The following is a 23,790-nucleotide window of genomic DNA, read 5'->3' as shown; positions in this document are numbered from 1 at the left end:
ACCGATCTTCTAGTTGATGTTATGGCTGAAGACAAGATGGTCTTCAGATGAAAAAATTCTCTCTCCCTATTTCTATTATCCTTTTTTTTTTCATTTTGCACAGGCTATGCACAGGATATGTAGTGCATGTACTGACATTGAGGTACTGAAATTTAATTTCAACATAATTATTATTCTCTTTAAAGCTTGATATTATATACCTGATGAGCTCTCTTTCGGATTCGTATCTTGGAGCAACTGTCAATGGTTTCTCCAATGGCTCCATTGTTGTGGATTACACAATTAAATTCAGGGAAGAGGAAAGAACTGAACCAACGAATACAACCGCCAATACAACGAGGCCGACGATAGATTCAACATCCGTTGTCGCAGCATTCAAACAATCTTTGGAGATGGTTGTGGATATGGGTACTGTCAATGTCAGCATCGATGAGTCATCTATCATGATTTCCGGTATGTACAGAGGGTTTAGAGTGTGTTACAAAAATTATTTAGCCTCATCTTTTTTTCTAAGGGTATTGGGCTTTAAAATCGACGCACCGACTGTCAAAAATGCACAAATTTGCAATTTTTTGACTTCGTAACTATTCTCTGTACTGTTTGTATTCTCAATCAAAGAAACTGTGACATCGTATAGCTCAGTACAATAAAGATGATAACATGGAGTTCAAAGGATGGACTCACTTATACAATACTATTCTTCACACAAAGTATCTATCAAGTATTGATCTGGAAACGAAAATTTTTGTTACATTCTCTATCTTCTCAAATCGATTTAATTTGGATCTATATAATTTCATGTTAGATCTGGATGAATGTATGTCAAGCGAGGACAATGACTGTGATGACAACGCTTTCTGCATCAACAGCGAGGGATCGTTCACTTGTCGGTGCCGTGAAGGATTCATCGATATATCATTAAACATCCTTGATCGACCTGGTAGAAGATGTGCTCGTGAGTAGCTTTCCATAATACACTGAAGGGATATTGTCCAAAAGGAATAAGTTCTTATATACAATCATCATCAATAATGATACATTTTACATTCATTCATATTTGGGGCTATTATGCCTGTCGGGGTTTTTATCTATGGGAATACCAAAACAGTACGGGTGATCTGCATTTTATTTCACTATCAAGATATGTGTTTCTCTTTGTTCCAGTACCAATGACAACACCCACAATGCCCCCACAACCTCCAAACCCATGTTCGAGAAATCCATGTGCATATGCACGGGCTGACTGCATCGTTGTTGGTAGATCTTTCAAGTGTGTGTGCCGACATGGATCGGCTTTCAATCCGGATGGTATCTGCGAATGTAAGTTTTACAAGAATTATTTCCAAGTCCAAATCATTCAGTCTCTGGTAGTTATAAACATTATGATTTAATCGCTAGAGGGTATTCATTTGTCTCGCAATCTACTATGGTCAACAAGGAAATTCGTGATCACTCTCGCAAAAAGTGTTCACTAGCTTTCTAGGAAATTCGTGATCACTCTCGCAAAAAGTGTTCACTAGCTTACAAGTTCACGAGCTTTCGAGTGCCGCTGCAACTCTTTATCAAGTGACGAAAATTATCTGATAACGAAGTGTATTTATACCAATACCAATCTCCAATCTCTTCGTTATCAGATAATTTTCGTCACTTGATAAAGAGTTGCAGCGGCACTTGAAAGCTCGCGAACTTGTAAGCTAGTGAACACTTTTTGCGAGAGTGATCACGAATTTCCTTGTTGACCATAGTAGATTGCGAGACAAATGAATACCCTCTAGCGATTATTTCAGTCCGCAATAATGAACCTATTTAGTATTATGATTTAAATTAAAACCACTAAAGTAAAGATGGAGGGGCTTTGGATCCATCCACCCCATCGGTTTTACGACCAGGAACAACAAAAAGGAATTATTAGAAAAAGGAAAGAAACGGAAATGAAAAGCATATAATGATATGAATTCATGTTCTGAATAGTATGTTAAAATATATAAAAAGGTTAAATTTTGTATAAAAGAGGTAAAAAATGTGATCAGTCACTCGCAGTTTTGTACAATTTGTCTCAAACGCCATGTCTGGCCCCTCAAAATGTTTGTCCCATTACCCCAGTGGATGACATTATCTCCATTCTGTAAAAACTGCGTAATTAATTAATCTCTTACTGTATGCCCATCTCCTTTTTGTGTGTGTGTGAATTTAGTGCAGTGTCGAAGCATGTATCTTGTCTTTTTAAGTGTGCAAAATACATCAAGTTAAGAAATTTACTTAATTTATGAAAATATGATGATGATTAAGAAAATATGTAATCCTTTTATACCCTTTGTTGATTTGTTACAGTAACCTGTGGACCTTTTCCATATCCACCACGAAATGGGTACGTCATCTTTGACGATAATTACCCCCCAGCAATGGGAACTCAAATGACGCCTGATGGAATGGAAGGAAACGGCTCTACATCTGCCTGGGAATGGCCTACCACGAGAGACACTTTCGGTTATGAATTCACCACAGCTTCTGACATTTTTTGGAGGGACGAAATCGATGATTCCGGAAACTTTGGCGATGCAGCGTCGCGTATTGAAAGCCTGAATTTTCCGAACCTTGGGGTCGGAAACCCATTTGAAGAAACCACCACCTCGAATAGAGAGCCGGCAGATTCGGGAAAAGATGGTTTATTTGGTGACCTTCCAAATATCGAGATTCCTAATGTGGACATACCTGACCTACCCGGTGTAGGTAACCTAAACTCTGGAGCATCACAAGTTATACAACAATTATTCGACATAGTAATGGTTATGGATTGGCAGAACATTGATCTGTGGTCCGTGGAAACTTTCCAAGTACTTCGTAGGATATTCGAAGCAGTTCTTGAACTCATCAGAAATATAGATCTAGCCAGCAATGATATTACGGACATAAATTGGATGAATATGAATTCATCTGTGATATCTGATATGGTTCCAACTATTGATAACCGAACAACAAACCTATTAACCATCATCATAAGAGAATCTATTTCAAGTGCAAACCGGTCGTACGTAAATTGGAAAGAAGTAGTTGATGCATTAAATCTATTTTTACCTCAAGGTCTCCCCAGAATCCGAATGTCAGCGAATGGGAGACCTGATTTCGTACTTGACTGGAGTACTTTTGATATGGCATCAGTATCGTTGCCCGATAACTTCATGCAGGCTATCACCATGGGAATGGACTGGCAGAATATTAATTGGGGTGAAATAACTGCAACTCCAGAATTCATCAGAGATCTGATTCATCTCTTCACAACAACACAAATTGAAGATATAGGAGTCGATGATCTACTGCGTGTTACCCCCATTCCAGATGAAATAAGAGACACGATAACAATGGTAATGAGTTTTGATTTGGACAGGCTTAATATGACAGGAATAAATGATATGCCTGTACCTTCCTCTGCATCTGAATTAATCGTTATATTCACGCGCATTTTGCGTCAGAATCCAATAGACTGGAATATCTTCCGTAGCTATACTGGTCTGAACCTGATGGACATGTACAATACGAATATGACAATACCGAACGGATTGCATTATTTTCTTTCAGACTGGAGAAACTTCAATATGACTGGCAATTATTATGTTGAGGTCATCCGACCCTATCTCAACTTAATTATGAATATGGATTGGGAGAGCTTTGATTTGGATAACATTGATTTGAGTCTGCCTACTTCTTTCAGAATATTAGAATTATTCATTTCAACTGACTGGGAAAACTTTGATACAACAGTTCTAGAAAGCATGATGCCAGCATCAATCCAAAACTTTCTTACTATTGCAAGACACCTAGACATGTCTGAAATGGAAATGATTGAGGTTATGCTGCCTCTGTTACCAATACCAGATTACTTGAAGAACTGGATAGAGATGGCAATTAACTTCGACATGCAAGAGCTCGATGTAAACCGGATGAATATGACAGCTCTTCTTCCGGAGGAATGGAGGGAATACATGATGATGCTGATGAATATGGATTTGGAAAGTATCCGTTTAAGAAATATTACAGATTTTATCATTCCTTCAGAGATTCGTGAGTTCCTTCTTTTCTTGAATATAGAAGATTGGTCGACAATGAATATGGATCGAATGTTCTCGTTGATAATGAATATAGATTGGGGCCTTCCAGATACGTTGGATCTGTCAGTGCTACAAAATGGCCGTGAAATATTCCAAACTCTAAGGCACATTGACTGGGATAACTTTTCCTGGACGAACGAGAACATTACTAATCTTCCAATTCCTGCTCCTGCCCAGCAATTTCTTATGATGATGATGGGAACAGATTGGGATAATATCAGCTGGGATCAAATTGATCTATCTGCTCTCTCAGTCCCAGAAGACATCAGGGATGCCTTATTTACCATGATGAACATGCGATGGGATGCTGTCAATTGGACTGGCATGGTGGATACCTTTCCTGTTCCTCAAAGTAACAAGGACTTTATTCTTATGCTGATGGAAGCCCAAACAAGGGAACATGTCTTCGAGATGTTCAACGAATTAATGATGATGGACTGGGAGAACTTTGACTGGATGAGTGCTTTGACTAATATGGAAATCCGAGAACTCAACTGGGAGATGATGATAGAGTTTCTAAATCTACCAATTTCAGATGAATCGAAGAGTCTTTTATTACTGATGTTGACCTCCAGCAGGGAGAACTGGGATACAACTATGTTGCCCAATCAATTTTCTGAGTTCATGTACTTCCTTGAAAGTATAGATTGGGAAAACTTCGACTTCATGCAAACTATTGACCTCATAAACTTACCCTTACCTGATCAGATCGGAAGCATGCTCATGATGATGGAACAGATCGACTGGGAGAGCTTTGACTGGATGAACATGGATTTTACAGTAATAAGAGAGCTTCTAGAAGGATTCATGGGTATGGAAAATATTGAATGGTCTGACGTCATAGATCTTTCTGGTTTGCCGATATCTGAACAAATGCAAATGTATCTGGAGATGCTTATGTCACTGGGCCGGGAAAATGTTGAATGGACTGATGTCATTGACCTATCAGGTCTTCCAGAACCTATTACATTATTGTTACAAAGAATGATGAGCATGGATTGGGAGAACATGGATATGACTGATTTCCCTATGCCAGACCAGTTAAGAGAGTACATCATGATGATAACCCGAATGGATTGGGAGAATTTTGACAGGACCCAGTTTATCGACTTGTCTGGACTTCCTATCCCAGATCAAATGAAATTGTTCCTTCAAACGCTCATGAATATTGACTGGGGTAACATGAGTTGGGAACAAGTGGATCTATCAATGGTACCTATGGCTAATCAAGTAAGAGAGTTTCTCAATGTGGTGAATGGCCTTGACTGGCAAACCACTGACTGGACTCAAATAATCGACCTGACAGGTCTTCCGATTTCAGACCAAACTAAAATGTTCATCCAGGAGCTGATGAGAGTGGATTGGGAAAACCCAAACTGGAGTGAAATGGACTTCTCTAGACTACCTTTGTCTGAAGAAATGAGAAGTATGCTTCATATGATGTTGACCACGGATTGGAATAACGTTGAATGGACTAAAATTATTGACCTTTCTGGCCTACCCATCTCTGATCAAATGAAGCTTGCCATCCAATGGATGATGAAAATGGACTGGAGAAACACCAATTGGATGAATATGGATATGTCAGGTTTGCCAATATTACAGCAGATTTTAGATTTCAACAACCTAATTAATAGTATGGATTGGTCAAACTTTGATTGGAGCAGCGTTTTAGACTTATCTAATCTTCCTGTTCCACATGCATTTGAGACTCTGATTGATAAATTGACAGGATTTTCTCATGCAGTTGATGTGTTAATTCATGAAGCGTTACATGATGTCCACTGGAAAATCGTCAGCTTCCTGCAGTGGCTAGATTGGCCGTTTCTCCCAGAATTACCACGACAGACTCCTCTGGCGTTTGTAGGAGACACGGCCAAGTACGTATGTAAAGATGGCTTTAAACTGGTTGGAATGCATGTCTTGAGATGCAGAGCTGACGGATCCTTCAGTGGCATGAGACCAATGTGTATCAGTAAGTTAAACTAAAAGTAAAAAAGAGGAAATAAACGATTCGTGAAGTTGATATATGATTATGTTATTATTCATTTTAAGGTTAATTGCCCTACCTTCAGTAGATAAGCATTTTTGTAAACAGAATTAGGTGTATTCACTTTTTTCTTTACTCGTACAAAAGGCTTGTCCTCATTGGACAAATTGTACATCAATTTGGAATATTCTTTGCAAAAGATATTTCGTGAACACAAGAGTTTTATTTACCTGTTGACACTGTATGTTATGGTTGACAATCATTATTACATCCGTAGATTCATGAAAATGGATATTATAGTTATATCGGATTCATGTCCATTTTCTAAGGAATTTTTTGGATTTATCAAACCAATATATAAAAAAGCATATGTAATAGAAAACTCCTTTGCTTCCTTTTTTCATCATTCCATTCATATTTTGTTATATGCCCTCTGTCATTTAATTTAATTCGGATGTGCGCTTTTAATTTATTTTCATTGCTTTAAATCCCCATCATTTTATTGCGGACTCTCAATTCATTTTGAAAATATCGTTACAAATTATTTTTCGCCTATTCTTGACTATAATTTGACGTTTATATTTTCAGGAATAAGGCCAACCCCTCATCCGACGGAAAGGCCAACCGAACGACCTCGTCCAACTGATAGACCAATGCCTTCTGAATCTTCTAGGACTACTTCTTTCGAATTAACAACAATAGACGAAAGTACGACCCAAAGTTATAGAGCTACATCTGAAACTGCAACACCCACAAAACCTCTCTATCCATCGGAAAGTCCGACGCCATCAGAAACTCCAGAGCCAACTCCCTTTGGAGCAACAACAGAAGCAAAAGAAGCGACTCAGAGAGCTACATCTTTGCCTTCCCAAACAACCGAAGAATCCACTACAGAAAAAGAGGAAGGGACTACCATTGGTGACGAAGTGACCACTCCAATAATAGATTTCCAGACGACTTCAGATGGAGCAACCATACTGGTTACAACAGATGAAGCTTCGCCTGCTCCAACGACATCCTCTAATCCATGTTCCTCGAATCCTTGCTTGGCGGATGTAAACACAAACTGTGTGTCTGTGGGTGATACATATGGATGTCAGTGCCAGGCAGGATACACCAGGGATGCGAACAATACTTGTACCTGTAAGTTTTATTATCACTTTTTTCTGCACTGTATTCCTGAAGTGTCAGTAAATAATTGTTATTATTTTATAACGCTGTGCATAATAACCTTTTATGATAATCAATAATTGATTATCATGGTAAAGTTTATAACTTTTTGATATAAGTTGTGGTGTGTAGGGGCAACCTTATGCATCTTGTAATTTGATTTTTTTTTTAGATGAATATGATGATGACATGGTTTCTTACAGAGTAACAGAGACAAAGCTGTGCTTCTCCAGATTGCATTTTGTCCTAAACAACTGACGTATAAACTCTTATAAATCAAGAAGAGTTTTAAAAGACAGCCTATAGATGAAAATAATATCCCATTCATTCCAAAATGTTGCAGCAACCCAGCAGTTTGCAGCTATGATCCGAATCACCGAGGTTAATGGTGGAACTGCTTCATTTACAGAGGATTTGGAGGACACAACGTCACCGGCCTTCCAAGCTCTAGCTGCTGACGTAGAAAGCACAGTAAGTAGGGAAATACTACTGTAACAGTTTCTTTCAATCAATGGGCAGAATTTGAAAATTAGGTTGAAAATCCGAATATCCCTGAAGTGTCCTTCAATGTGATTACTGGATCAAATAGATAAACCCTAGTTATGTGATCTTATATCAAACTCGTAGCAAATAATAGCTGTACTGTTTTGAAACGAAATATTATCACTTTTTATTGATGTTCTTTGTCCGAGTTTCAGAGAATAAAGAGTATATTCAACTCGACGATCAAATTACAAGAATTTACTTTTTTCACTTCTTCAAAGCTCGACATGATATATCTGATGAGCTCCCTTTCGGATTCGTATCTTGGAGCAACTGTCAATGGTTTCTCCAATGGCTCCATTGTTGTGGATTACACAGTTAAATTCAGGGAAGAGGAAAGAACCGAACCAACGAATACAACAGCCAATACAACGAGGCCGACGATAGATTCATCATCCGTTGTCGCAGCGTTCACAGAATCGTTGAAGATGGCTATGGAAATGGGTACTGTCAATGTCAGCATCGATGAGTCATCTGTTACGGTTATTGGTAAGTGCAACGTAGAATCTGATACTAATAATATCGTCAATCCGAATGAATATGAAGGTGTTAGAACCGGATGGAATACATAGGTAATGAGATATCGTACTTCTCTTTATGTTCAAGGAATATTTTTTTCTTTCCTCATCAGATCTCAATGAATGTGTTTCACGCGAAGACAATGATTGTGATGACAATGCTTACTGCATCAACACCGAGGGATCGTTCACTTGTCAGTGCCGTGAAGGTTTCATCGATATATCACTTAACATCCGTGATCGACCTGGCAAAAGATGTGTTCGTGAGTAATGATTTTCCAAAGCAAGCAACCGATAGATCAAATGTAGCTGTTTTACGTAGCTTCAGGGAAGAAAAGATCATTTTACTTTGATAAACCAGGGCCTCTTTATGATGAAAGTTATGATGCTTGTGTCAAAAAATTTGGGGGGTTAAGAAATGAAACAATTATTTGGACAATAACTAAATAATTTATGAAAATGTAGACAGGTATAGTTTCTGGTCTGGTAGAGAGTTTAAAAATTAGGATAGTGTACGATAATAACGGACTGGCAGCTGTTGCCTGTAAAAAAAAAAAAAAAAACTCACAGCACTATACTCATTAATACAATATTATAATACATCATGAATATAGAAATATCAGAGTTTTTCTTAAGTACCTTGGAATTAACGTAATGAACATGACTAACTGTGCATGGTCAAGATGATTTATGTTTTTAGTCAATCAAGTAACCACCTTTTCCTTCATCGCACAGTTCCCGTCACAACACCAACAATGCCTCCTACTCCTCCTAACCCGTGTTCAAGAAATCCATGTGCCAATGCCCGGGCTGAATGCGTCGTCGTTGGTAGATCTTTCAAGTGTGTATGTCGACCAGGATTTGTGTTCAATCCCGAAGGAGTTTGTGATTGTAAGTTAAACATCCTCGACACGTACGCCAAACATTAGTAATCGCAGGAATATGCATTTCGTTATGAACTGTCAGTAGCACATAGTGCTGAACTTCGAGAATTTTTTTTGTGGTAATTTCAGCAAATAAATTCAATAATTGGAAACTCATTATGATTCAACAGAGTTATAAATGGAGCTATATATGTGCATTGATCTATCCCGTTTACTGCTGAGCCAAAGACTGTGGTGTTTGTTTAAAGCGCACACTAGTAAATCAGACATACATTCACTGAAAAGCGAAAGCAGCTGACAAATAAGTGAAATACAATCATATTTTGGAATTCATATCTTCCCTTTAAATGACATAATGTATATCATTGTAAAAAGGATAAAAATAAGATTAACACATGATCACTATTAATAGATGAATTTGAGTGACTTTTAAGATGCAATGTTTTTTATAATAATTATATCTGATTTACTGGTCTGTCATTGCGGTCTATCGGGCGTAGACCGTGAACATACTATAGCATGTTTTTTAAACAACTTTCATCATGTATGATGGTGGGCCCCAAGTCTGCGCACCTAACAATTTGAGATAAGATTTAACATGAATCTCTTCTTATTTCACAAAATTTTTCAGTTCATAATGTTCCTTATATTATTAAGAGTAAGTGTACCAAATTTCTCATTAAAAAATGAAAGAAAATAAAGGATTTTCTGGAAAAAACCTCGGGCAGTCATTTTCAGATTGAAAAAAAAATGGTACCCCATGTCTGCGCACTCATTCACTTTGCACACGATTCGGGGATTTTGATGAGAAAGGCTGCATTTTGAGGCCGTCACATGAAATGCCCTAAATTCATTATTTTTCCACCATTTTGAGTCGGATTTTTTTATGAATACCTGTCTATGTATTGCATGTGTAAAGTTCGGGCTCGTTGCGTATCTTCTTTTAGTAGAATCGCGCAGATACGCGTGTGCGCAGACAAGGGGGACTGCGCAGACTTGGGGGAACTTGCCATAGATTTACAATCATTTTTGCAAAGATTAGTTCTAGTAGAGCGGATTAGCCGAACAATTGTGCAAATTTTGACTAAAGCATGAAACTTTCACAAGTATAAGTATATGCCCTAAGATTTATTTTAAAGATGGGAGGTAAATTTTAAAATGCCATTTTCGGCCGTTGCCATGGCAACGGATTAATTTCTCAAAAATGACATACATTCCCATGTAAATGCTAAATAAACATGATATAGATGACCAAAATGATAATTTTTAAGCTCCCAAATGAATATATATAAAATTTAGAAACATTCAAAATTAACAAGATAGTTCCAATTGGTCCGTTGCCATGGCAACGACTTGTTTTTCCCCAGAAAAATAAAAAAACTGATTAAAAAAACGTTGTAGAATAGGATTTATCTTTAATTTTCCCGAATTTTACAGTGTTGAACAATGATATTTTGGTTGCTCAATGTATAAACTACATCTCAAGCCGTTGCCATGGCAACCAAATAACATCAATTTACAAAAATTAAATGGTTAACAAGACAATGGACAGGTGGAAAATACAACTGGAAATGACTTAATCTGTATGCTTAAGTTTTGACCCCCTCATTTGAAAAAAAAATACAGAAAGTGTTCTGCAGGAGTTCTTTATAAAGATAAAACATTATGTTGCCTTGGTAATGCTTGAATTAAATTTAAAAAACAAATGTTGCAAAGATCCCGTTGCCATGGCAACAGCATATTTCCCTCTAGAAAGGTAAAAATATTGATAAAAATGTAGAATACGATCATCATTCCATTTTCAATATTTTTAAGGAACTAATAAAAATATATGTTTGTGACTGCATTTATAAATATAACATCTTAAGCCATTGCCATGGCAACCAAATAACATCTAATTAAAAAAAATCAATGACAGGGATGACAGGGTTATGGATAGGTGAAAAATCCAATGAAAATAACTTTTATGCATAAGTTTTGACCTACTCAATTAATTTAGGGGAAACAGTATACAGTGAGTGTTCTTCATGAACTAATTAGAATGATAAACATTGATGTTACCTTAGTAACACTTGAATTCAACGATAAATATCAATGTTGCAAATGACCTGTTGCCATAGCAACGGCTCATTTACGCAAAAAAAGTTCTAGTTTTGATTAGAAAAAGGACTTTGGACTCTGATTTTTCTTTCATTTCCCCTAATTTAATGGTAAGAATTGATATGTTTCCTGTTAACATTCAAATTATAGCTTAAGCCATTGTCATGGCAACCAAATAACATCTAATTTGAAAAAAATAACATGGTTGACATGATAATGGACAGGTGGAAAATGCAATCCATTAACTCAAGGTTTGACCCAGTCAATTAATTTTGAACAAAGATTACAGTGGTTCGCATTAGTTCATTAGAATGATAAAATTTGAGGTTGCCTTGGTAATGCTTGAATTTAATGATAAATATCACTGTTACATATAGCCCGTTGCCATGGCAATGACTCCTTTTTTTCCGAATAAAGTACCAAATTTGATCGAAAAACAGTTTAGAATCTGCATTTTGTCATAAATTTCCCCTAATTATAGGGAGCAAAGCATAGATATGTTTGCTGTTGATGTACAAATAACTTAGGCCATTGCCATCAATGCCATGACAACCAAATAACATCTAATTTAGTGGCTTAATTTGGTTTCTATTCAATGGTTTTCAGGGTGAAGTAGTACATTGGGACTAGTTACAAGGACAGCCAGTGGTCTGACGTGTCCAAAACCCTAAGACGGCTTCCAAAAATGGAGTTTTAAATGGCTGTTGATATATAAATGGACATAGCTCATTTCATATCCGTCTGAGATATATGATTTTGGTGTCTAGACCATGGTTTCAATGGTCAAATAATACACTATGACAAGTTGAACGGACAGTCAGTTGTCCAGTATATAAAAAATCCAAGATGACTTCCAAGAATGGAGTCTAAAATTGCTGTTGCTGCATTGAAAAACGTAGTTTGTTTGATATCCCGGAATATGTTTATGTCATGGTTGAATGGGTCAAATAATACATTAGGACAAGTTACAAGGACAGCCAGTGGTCAAGTATGTCCAAAAATCCAAGGTGGCTTCCAAAAATGGAAAAGCTCCTGTTACTAACAAATGGACATATTTCGTGTAATATATGCCAAAGGCATATAATTTTGATATCTAAACCATGGTTTGAAAAGTCAGTAAATACATCATGTACATTGGAACAAGTTACAAGGACAGTCAGTAATCCAGTATGTCTAAACATCTAAGATGGCTTCAAACAATCGGGGTTTAATTGGAGTCTGTTGCTTAAAAATTGACATAGTTCATTGAAAGTCAACCAAGGAAAAATGATTTTGGTGTTCAAACTTTGGTTTAAAGTTTCGAAAAATACGTTTAGACTTGTTACAATGATATCCAGTTGTCCAAATTGCCTAAAAATCCAAGAGGGTGACCAAAATGGAATCTAAAATGACTTCTATCACTCAAAAATTATCAGAGTTCATACAACCTGTGAGAAACATCTTTGGTGTCTACACTGTGGTATGAAGGGTCCACTATTACATTAGGACAAGTAACAAGGATGGTTAATTTTCAATTTTGTCCAAAATCCAAGGTAGATTCTCACAAGTGGATATCATATCCACTTCAACGTAACAGTCGTCATTTTTTAACCCATTCATTGATGCCATCTTGGATTTTCAGGCAAAATGGACAGATACATCATTGTAACCAGTCCCAACGTATCATTTGATCCTTGAAATTCTAATGTAGACACCAAAATAACATCCCCAGGAGTATTTTTTGATGTACTATGTCCACTTTTAAGTAACATTAAAACCCCCATTTTTCAAACAATCTTTGAATTTTTGGACACAATATTGACACCTGACTGTCCATTCAACTTGACACAATGTACAGTATTAGTTGACCCCTGAAACACTAGTGTAGACACCAAAATCATACCCCCAATGTGCATTATTAATGAATTATATGTCCATTTCGAAGTAACAACAGTCAATTTAGACCCCATTTTGGAGGCCATCTTGGATTTTTTTTAACATACCAGTCCATTGGTTGTCCTTGTAACTTGTTCTAATGCATTAAACCATGGTTTTATGATGATGGTTTAGACATCAAAATCATATTCCCCAGACAGATATTGAACAAACTATGTCCTAATTTATTATTTCACTTTTGAAACTATGGTTTAGACACCAAAATCATATCTCACAGGTAAATATAAAATGAGTTATTCCACTTTTAAGTATCAGCAGCCATTTTAGAATAGTTTTTGGAAGCCATATTGGATTTTCGAATACACCCGACTGTCATTGTAACTTGTACTAATATTGTTAGACTCTTGAAACCAATGATTTACTCTTGAAACCAATGATTTAGACACCAAAATATTATCCTCCAGGCCAATATGAAATGAGCTATGTCCGCTTTAGGTATAAGCAACCATTTTAGATTAAATTTTTTGAAGCCATCTTGGATTTTTGGACATTCCAGACCACTGGCTTTCCCTGTAACTTGGTCCAATGTACTACTTGATCCTTAAAACCAATGAATAGAAACCAAATTAAAGCCATTTTATCAAGTAATGGATGAATTGTGGATTTTTAGCCTATGGCACCCACTGAGGGCACCATCTTGGAATACCCTTGCTTAAATTATTTTTAACCTTTCAACCAGTAAAGGTATTTTTTTTTTTTTTTGACGAGTCTACTTTTCATGTAAAATAACCAGTGAATAGATTACACTTGGCGTTGAATAGATTCATATGTTACTTTAAAAATTATCACAGTATTACAAAATTTTCTTCTTCAAAATCAGCAGTGCAATTTTGAGGGGGCCAGATATGACATATCAAGCAAAATTTACTTTAAAATGTTCTCACCGAGCCAGCGACAGAGCAAAAATTTCCAAATTTTTCCTTTTTGGTATATTATTCGTAAAATAATCATATTTTATCCATCTCTCTTTCACTTTCTCTGTATTCTTTCTTGATAATGATTTTTTTTCTTTTTTGGGAGGGGGGGGGGGAGACGGGTTGCAAATTCCCGGGAATTTTCTTGATGGAAACTTTCCATGGGAATAAACGTGACTTTTGTGGGAATTTTTTTTTAATTTTCGGCAATTTTCATGAATTTTTAAAGAAATTATGGGAATTTTCACAAAGTAACGATTTTCTGACATTTGTATGCAGGAATTAAAATTTGTATCCTGGCAGATGATGCCTAATAGTGCTTTGCTATCATATTTCAAGCCAAGTATGCTAAAACAGTCGAACAAGGAAGGATTTCATGATTTCATGATCTCCATGTAAAAGTTGATTTACTGTATTTACCTTGATTAGGATATCAAGACCATGTCTACTCCTCAAATAGACTTAAGATTTTGATTCATCAACCCCTATAATCCCCTTAGATATTGATATGATGAACAGCTTTAAAACACAAATCACCCCAAAACGCTCTCTTCAAAATGGCCGCCTGCGAATACTTTGAACGTAATTGTCCAGCATCAAAATTAGAGTTTCGGGAATTTATTTGAGCCCAAAAAAGTCTGATGTGATTTTTGTAGGTCTTATTTCGATGCCATGTATAATGAAATAAGATGGTGCTTATCATGTAACATATTTATGTTCAGCAACCTCCTATAAGGGAAAAGGAAATAAATAAACATATTTTTATCAAAATTTGTACTTTTCTGGAGCCATTTGTAACATTGATATTCATCATTATGTTCAAGTATTACCAAAACAAAAGTAATTTTTGTCATCCTAATGAAATCATGCATAACACTTAATGTAACTTTTGTTCAAAATTAAAAGAGTAGGTCAAACCTTACGCATATTCAGTTAATTTTATTGTATTTTCCTTCGGTCCATTATCTTGTCAGCTATGTTTTTTTTTGTAAATGAAATGTTATGTTATTGCCATTTCAACGCCTTAAAATGTTATTTATACATTTAACAACAAACATGTACGTGTATGTTTGACACCCTAACCTTACTGGAAATGAATGAAAAATAAGATTCTACTAGGTATTTTTTTAATCAAAGATGGTATTTTCTGGGGGAAAAACGATCCGTTACACATTTGCAAAAAAATGATATTAAATTCAACCATTACCAAGGCAGCATCAGTTTTTATCATGCTATTGTACTCATGCAGAACACTTACTGTAATTTTTGTTCAAAACTTAAAGGAGAATGAAACCTTTGGAACAAGATAGCTTGTGTGAAAACAGAAATATCTAAGAAACAGATCAATGAAAGTTTGAGAAAAATCGGACAAATAATGAGAAAGTTATGAGCTTTTGAATATTGCGATCACTAATGCTATGGAGATCCTCACATTGGCAATGCGACAAAGATGTGTGATGTCACTCTTGAACAACTCTCCCCATTACTTTAGTATATATTTCACTTAAATTGCCTCTTTTATTACATCTATCAGTAGAACATGTATTCTTTCTATAGGAGGGCATGTAATGCAGATTTTTAAAGAATACATCATGGATAAAGACTTTGTATCACCATACGAAAAAGCAAAAAGACACATTTTCAGGGTCCATCAAAGGGAAAGTTGTTCATGTGTGACATCACACATCATTGTAGCGTTGCCAATGGGAGGATCTCCATAGCATTAGAGATTGCAATATTCAAATGCTCATAACTTTCTTATTATTTGTCTGATTTTTCTCAAACTTTCTTTGTTCTTATTCTTTGATTTTTCTGTTTCGACACAAGCCTACTTGTTCCAAAGGTTTCATTCCCCTTTAATGACTGGTCAAACATTATGGAGCTTTTAAAAGTAAACCTTTATTTTACATCCCACCTGACCATTATCATTTCAACAGTAATTTTTTTTTGTATTTATAAATTACATCTTGATTGGTTGCCAAGGCAATGGCTGAAGATGTTATCTACATATTAACCGCAAACATATATTTTCTAACACCCTTAACTTAAGGGAAATGAAAGAAAAATCAGATTTTATCATGTTTTTATTTATCAAAGCTGCTGATACTTTTCTGGGGGAAATGAGCTGTTGCCATGGCAACAGAACATTTGAATTATTAATATTTATCATTTAATTCAAGAATTACCAAGGCAACATCAATTTATTATTCGAATGAACTCATGCAGAATACTTAGTGAATTTTTTGTTTAAAATTAAATGACTTGCCAAACCTTTCGCATATTGAGTTATATTTGTATTTTCCACCTGTCCATGATCTTGTCATCCAAATTATTATTTTTTTGTGAATTAGATATTATTTGGTTGCCATGGCAATAGCATTAGATTTTTTAAAAACAATTTGCATCAAACATATCTATGTTTAACACACTAAGATTGGGGGAAATGCAAGAAAAACCAGATTCTATAGTCCTTTTTTAATAAAAACTGGTACTAAATGATCCGTTGCTATGGCAACAGGCAATTTGCAACATTGATATTTATCGTTGAATTCAAGTATTACCAAGGCAACATCAATCTGTATCATTCCAATTAGTTCATGCAGAACACTCACTGTATTATTTCCCCTAAATTAATTGAGTAGGTCAAACCTTATGCATATACATAAGTTAATTTTCATTGTACTTTTCACCTATCCATAACCTTGTCATCCCTGCTGTTGTTTTTTAAATTAGATGTTATCTGGTTGCCATGGCAATGGCTTAAGATGTTATATTTATAAATGTAGTCACAATCATATTTTGATTAGTTCCTTAAAAATATTGAAAATGGAATGATGATCATACATGTATTCTATATTTTTATCAATATTTTTACCTTTCTAGAGGGAAATAAACTGTTGCCATGGCAACGGGATCTTTGCAACATTCGTTTTTTTTATTTAATTCAAGCATTACCAAGGCAACATAATGTTTTATCTTTATAAAGAACTCCTGCAGAACACATTCTGTATTTTTTGTTCAAATGAGGGGGTCAAAACTTAAGCATACAGATTAAGTCATTTCCAGTTGTATTTTCCACCTGTCCATTGTCTAGTTTACCATGTTATTTTTGTAAATTAGATGTTATTTGGTTGCCATGGCAATGGCTTGAGATGTAGTTTATACATTGAGCAACCAAAATATCGTTGTTTTACACTGTAAAATTAGGGGAAATTAAAGATAAATCCTATTGTACAACGTTTTTTTAATCAGTTTTTTTATTTTTCTGGGGAAAAACAAGCCGTTGCCATGGCAACGGACCAATTGGAACTATCTTGTTAATTTTGAATGTTTCTAAATTTTATATATAATCAATTGGGAACTTGAAAATTATCATTTTGGTCATCTATGTCATGTTTATTTAGCATTTACATGGGAATGTATGTCATTTTTGAGAAATGAATCCGTTGCCATGGCAACGGCCGAAAATGGCATTTTGAAATTTACCTCCCACCTTTAAAATAAATCTTACGGCATATACTAATACTTGTGAAAGTTTCATGCTTTAGTCAAAATTTGCACAATTGTTGTGATTTTTGGAGCTAATCCGCTCTACTATTCATAAAATATTGATAATTTTGTGATCGGTGAAAATGTTATACAGTGAAAACAAAATATGAAAAAGATCTGGGTTAAATAGAAAAGAATTGGAATGGGAGAAAACGTGCTAGTGACCTAACATTTTCATATTCTATATTTTCATAGTGACCTGTGGTCCCTTTCCTCATCCACCACGACATGGATACGCAATCATTGGGGACAATCGCCCGCCTGGCATGAGGCCTCTGACTACTCCTACTGGTGGAAGTGCTAGAAACGAGTCCACCCCTGGTTGGGAATGGCCCGTCACTAGAGATCTATTCGGAGATGACTTCACCACTGTTTCAAACCTCTGGAGGGGTGAATTTGAGGATGCTGCTAACATCAGCGATGCGGCATCACGTATTGAAAGTCTAAATTTTCCAAACCTCGGGGTTGGAAACCCATTTGAGGAGACCACCGATTTACAGGGTGTGACTGCAGATTGGGAAAATGATGGTATCTTTTTTGATATACCAACTGTTGATGTTCCGAACTCAAGAGCAACCCATGTTGCTCAATATGTGATCGATATATTAATGAACATAGATTGGCAGAACTATGGTCTAGGATCCCAGGATAATTTACAAGTAATTCGCAGGGTATTCGAGGCAGCTCTTGAACTAATGAGAAACCTAGAGAATGGTGATTTCTCGAACATAGATTGGAATATGAATACACCCGATTTCACAGATATTATTCCAAATATTGATAATCAGACAGTCAATCTTATTACTTCCATCGGGAGACGATTCCTATCTAGTACGAACCAGTCAGATGTGAACTTGGAATCATCAATTGATATGTTGAATTCATTTCTGCCCCAAGGTCTGCCAAAATTCCGGTTGTCATTCAACGAGAATGGAAGTTCCTACATCATGCTTGATTGGAGTACATTTGATATGACAATACTTCCTCTTCCCGATAATTTTAGACAGACTATCGCAATGGTCATAGATTGGCGAAATACTAACTGGGATGACATTACCACGATGCCAGACATCCTCAGGGATTTGATTCTTCTTCTCACAACAACTGAAATTGAAGATATAAGAGTCGATGATCTACTGCGTGTTACCCCCATTCCAGATGAAATAAGAGACACGATAACAATGGTAATGAGTTTTGATTTGGACAGGCTTAATATGACAGGAATAAATGATATGCCTGTACCTTCCTCTGCATCTGAATTAATCGTTATATTCACGCGCATTTTGCGTCAGAATCCAATAGACTGGAATATCTTCCGTAACTATACTGGTCTGGACCTGATGGACATGTACAATACGAATATGACAATACCAAACGGATTGCATTATTTTCTTTCAGACTGGAGAAACTTCAATATGACTGGCAATTATTATGTTGAGGTCATCCGACCCTATCTCAACTTAATTATGAATATGGATTGGGAGAGCTTTGATTTGAATAACATCGATTTGAGAAACATGACTCTGCCTTCTTCCAGATTATTAGAATTATTCCTTTCAACTGACTGGGAAAACTTTGATACAACAGTTCTAGAAAGCATGATGCCAGCATCAATCCAAAACTTTCTTACTATTGCAAGACACCTAGACATGTCTGAAATGGAAATGATTGAGGTTATGCTGCCTCTGTTACCAATACCAGATTACTTGAAGAATTGGATAGAGATGGCAATTAACTTCGACATGCAAGAGCTCGATGTAAACCGGATGAATATGACAGCTCTTCTTCCGGAGGAATGGAGGGAATACATGATGATGCTGATGAATATGGATTTGGAAAGTATCCGTTTAAGAAATATTACAGATTTTATCATTCCTTCAGAGATTCGTGAGTTCCTTCTTTTCTTGAATATAGAAGATTGGTCGACAATGAATATGGATCGAATGTTCTCGTTGATAATGAATATAGATTGGGGCCTTCCAGATACGTTGGATCTGTCAGTGCTACAAAATGGCCGTGAAATATTCCAAACTCTAAGGCACATTGACTGGGATAACTTTTCCTGGACGAACGAGAACATTACTAATCTTCCAATTCCTGCTCCTGCCCAGCAATTTCTTATGATGATGATGGGAACAGATTGGGATAATATCAGCTGGGATCAAATTGATCTATCTGCTCTCTCAGTCCCAGAAGACATCAGGGATGCCTTATTTACCATGATGAACATGCGATGGGATGCTGTCAATTGGACTGGCATGGTGGATACCTTTCCTGTTCCTCAAAGTAACAAGGACTTTATTCTTATGCTGATGGAAGCCCAAACAAGGGAACATGTCTTCGAGATGTTCAACGAATTAATGATGATGGACTGGGAGAACTTTGACTGGATGAGTGCTTTGACTAATATGGAAATCCGAGAACTCAACTGGGAGATGATGATAGAGTTTCTAAATCTACCAATTTCAGATGAATCGAAGAGTCTTTTATTACTGATGTTGACCTCCAGCAGGGAGAACTGGGATACAACTATGTTGCCCAATCAATTTTCTGAGTTCATGTACTTCCTTGAAAGTATAGATTGGGAAACCTTCGACTTCATTAAAGCGATTGACCTCATGAACATTCCCTTACCTGATCAGATCAGAAGCATGCTCATGATGATGGAACAGATCGACTGGGAGAGCTTTGACTGGATGAACATGGACTTTACAGTAATAAGAGAGCTTCTAGGAGAATTCATGGGTATGGAAAATATTGAATGGTCTGACGTCATAGATCTTTCTGGTTTGCCGATATCTGATCAATTGCGAATGTATCTGGAAATGATTATGTCATTGGACTGGGGAAGTGTTGAATGGACTGATGTCATTGACCTCTCAGGTCTTCCAGAACCTATTAGATCATTGTTGCACAGAATGATGAGCATGGATTGGCAGAACGTTGATATGACTGATTTCCCTATGCCAGACCAGTTAATAGAGTACATCATGATGATAACCCGAATGGATTGGGAGAATTTTGACTGGACCCAGGTTATCGACTTGTCTGGACTTCCTATCCCAGATCAAATGAAATTGTTCCTTCAAATGCTAACGAATATTGACTGGGGTAACATGAGTTGGGAACAAGTGGATCTATCAATGGTACCTATGGCTGATCAAGTAAGAGAGTTTCTCAAATTGGTGATAGAACTTGACTGGCAAACCACTGACTGGACTCAAATAATCGACCTGACAGGTCTTCCGATTTCAGACCAAACTAAAATGTTCATCCAGGAGCTGATGAGAATGGATTGGGAAAACCCAAACTGGAGTGAAATGGACTTCTCTAGACTACCTTTGTCTGAAGAAATGAGAAGTATGCTTCATATGATGTTGACCACGGATTGGAATAACGTTGAATGGACTCAAATTATTGACCTTTCTGGCCTACCCATCTCTGATCAAATGAAGCTTGCCATCCAATGGATGATGAGAATGGACTGGGGAAACGCCGATTGGGTGAATATGGATATGTCAGGTTTGCCAATATTACAGCAGATTATAGATTTCAATAAACTAATTAATAGTATGGATTGGTCAAACTTTGATTGGAGCAGCAGCTTAGACTTTTCTAATCTTCCTATCCCACCAGCAATTAAGACTCTGATAGATAGATTGAGTGGATTTTCCCATGCAGTTGATGCATTGATAAACGAAATCTACCGCGAATCGTTCTGGAAACTCATCAGCTTCCTGGAGTGGCTCGACTTGCCGTTCCTTCCAGAATTACCGAAACGCAGACCTCTTGCGTTTGTAGGAGACACGGTGAAGTATGTATGTAAGGATGGCTTTGAACTGATTGGAATACATGTCTTGAGATGCACAGCTGACGGGTCATTCAGTGGAATGCGACCAATATGTTTAAGTAAGTATATAACTTGGGCGAATTTAGTATTTTTTTTACTTTAAAGGAGAATGAAACTCTTGGAGCAAGTTAGCTTTTGTGAAAGCAGAAAAATCAAAGAATAAGATCTACAAAAGTTTGAGTAAAATAGGACTAGCAATAGAAGAGTTATGAGCATTTGAATGTCGAGATCACTAATGCTATGGAGATCCTCCCATTGGCAATGCGACCAAGATCTATGATGTCACAGATGAACAACTCTCCCCTTTTGGACACTGAAAATATACCCTAAAACATCACTTTTTGCTCATTCTAATCATTATGACAAACGATTCATGAATGATATAATGTTGTGAAACCTCTGTACTTGTCCTCTCATAAAGAGAACACCTCACCTTGTGATAGACTCTATAAAAGAGAGAATTTAAGTGAAATAAGTACTAAAGTAATGAGGGAGTTGTACGTGTGTGACATCACAGATCTTGGTCGCATTGCCAGTGGGAGGATCTACATGGCATTAGTGATCTCAATATTCAAATGCTCATAACTTTCTTATTATTTATCCAATCTTCCTCAAACTTTCAACAATATGTTTCTTTGATTTTTCTCTTTGATATGGATTCAGCTGGTTTCAAGGGTTTCATTCTCCTTTAAGTAAATCACATCTCGATCAGTCTCTCTATTTTCTCGATTCTTTGCAATTTATCTTTCAGACATACTTTCTTATGTTTAATTTGATCAAGTAATTTTGTCTCGATTATTCCCAATGAAATATAAAAGTCTTGGTATTTTACACAAACGTAACAGCATTCGCCTATACATCTCAAGATTGTCGTATATAGGATAACTTCCTCACAACAAATAATTTGTTTGCAGATGAACCACATGTGTAGACTTTTGGAATGTTTGTTTGTTTATTCAATAAGACAAGACTTTTTTTCAGCAAGTCCGTAAAGCAAAGTTATAAAATATATAAAAACAACAAGACAAATTTATACATTTTTGTCTCGCCTGCATAGCTAGAGCGAGACTATAGGCGGCGCTTTTCCGATGGCGGCAGCGGCGTCGTCAACATCATGAAACTTGAACATAAGAGTAGTCAAGTATTACTAAACATTTTGCCTGAGTTTTAGGGCACATGATCAAGGTCAAAGGTCATTTAGGGTCAATGAACTTTGGCCGTGTTGTGGTATTTTTTGAATTGCCATCATATCTTTGAATGTTTGTGGAACTAATTCATGAAATGTGGACATAAAGGTAATCAAGTATCATTGTATCATTGATAAGTCTCGGTCACACGATTAAGGTCAAATGTCAGTTAGGGTCAATGAACATAGTATAGTTATCATCATGTGAATGGTGTTTTTTGTGAATGATTATTCTATAGTCGCTTTCAAAGTCAGCACTGCTGCTATATTGAATCGCGTAATGCAGGCGAGACTGCCAGAGGCGCTCCACTTGTTTAATAATATCATTAATAATAATATTTCATTACACGCACATATATGAATTTAACAACACACACGCAATACACACATAGATACAGCATATCAATGTGCTTTAAACACCATGGGAAATACTTTTGATATGCCTTTGCTAAAAGATTTCAGATTTACTTCAATCATTCCGAATCAGTTGAGGAGACTCATTAAAAATTTGCGATGCGTTATAAAGAGTGCTTGATTTCAAAACGTTTGTATTGGGTTTATCTAAAACTAAGATTCTTTCTATATTTCTTAATGAGTTTGAACTAGTTTTTGTACATAACGGTCTGATATCTCGATTCAAATGGGATTGTCTCGAAATTGCTTCTACTAGATGGTGTAAAGAGCAAAAGTTTGTGAGGCATTTCAAAATTTGGTGTTGGATCTATTCTGTGTATTTTTTTTCTATCAAACTAGAAATAATGCCGACGAGGCCTCCTCGTCCACCACGTCCTACTATTAGACCAAGGCCCACCTTTCCAACATTGGAACAGACAACTGGAATTGATATAACTACATTTGATATGATGATATCTACCACTGAGGAGCCTAGAACGCCAGGAGATCCTTGTGCTTCCCGCCCCTGCGCCTGGGACCCCAACACCATCTGCGTCACGAAGGATGACAGTTTCTTGTGCCTATGTCAGGCGGGATATTCCAGGAACTCTGATGACATCTGCATATGTAAGTTTCCGAAATAGTTTTGTTC

General features: G+C 36.4%; 1 protein-coding gene across 1 annotated transcript in view; it reads left to right on the top strand.

Annotated features, from left to right (window-relative positions):
• LOC129257098 (uncharacterized) overlaps nt 1-23,790 on the top strand; it is a 57,407-nt gene that overhangs the window by 15,896 nt on the left and 17,721 nt on the right. Inside the window, exons 15-25 of the mRNA XM_054895352.2 lie at nt 186-453; nt 806-955; nt 1,165-1,320; nt 2,332-6,081; nt 6,685-7,239; nt 7,610-7,737; nt 8,031-8,298; nt 8,441-8,590; nt 9,063-9,218; nt 17,905-21,618; nt 23,499-23,765. Coding sequence (XP_054751327.2) covers nt 186-453; nt 806-955; nt 1,165-1,320; nt 2,332-6,081; nt 6,685-7,239; nt 7,610-7,737; nt 8,031-8,298; nt 8,441-8,590; nt 9,063-9,218; nt 17,905-21,618; nt 23,499-23,765 — 9,562 coding nt within the window. The remainder of the gene's footprint in view (nt 1-185; nt 454-805; nt 956-1,164; nt 1,321-2,331; nt 6,082-6,684; nt 7,240-7,609; nt 7,738-8,030; nt 8,299-8,440; nt 8,591-9,062; nt 9,219-17,904; nt 21,619-23,498; nt 23,766-23,790) is intronic.

The sequence above is a fragment of the Lytechinus pictus genome, chromosome 3 (assembly GCF_037042905.1).
Source record: "Lytechinus pictus isolate F3 Inbred chromosome 3, Lp3.0, whole genome shotgun sequence".
Taxonomy (NCBI): domain Eukaryota; kingdom Metazoa; phylum Echinodermata; class Echinoidea; order Temnopleuroida; family Toxopneustidae; genus Lytechinus; species Lytechinus pictus.
Note: the sequence above shows the minus strand (reverse complement) of the source record. Positions and strands in the feature narration are given on the sequence as shown.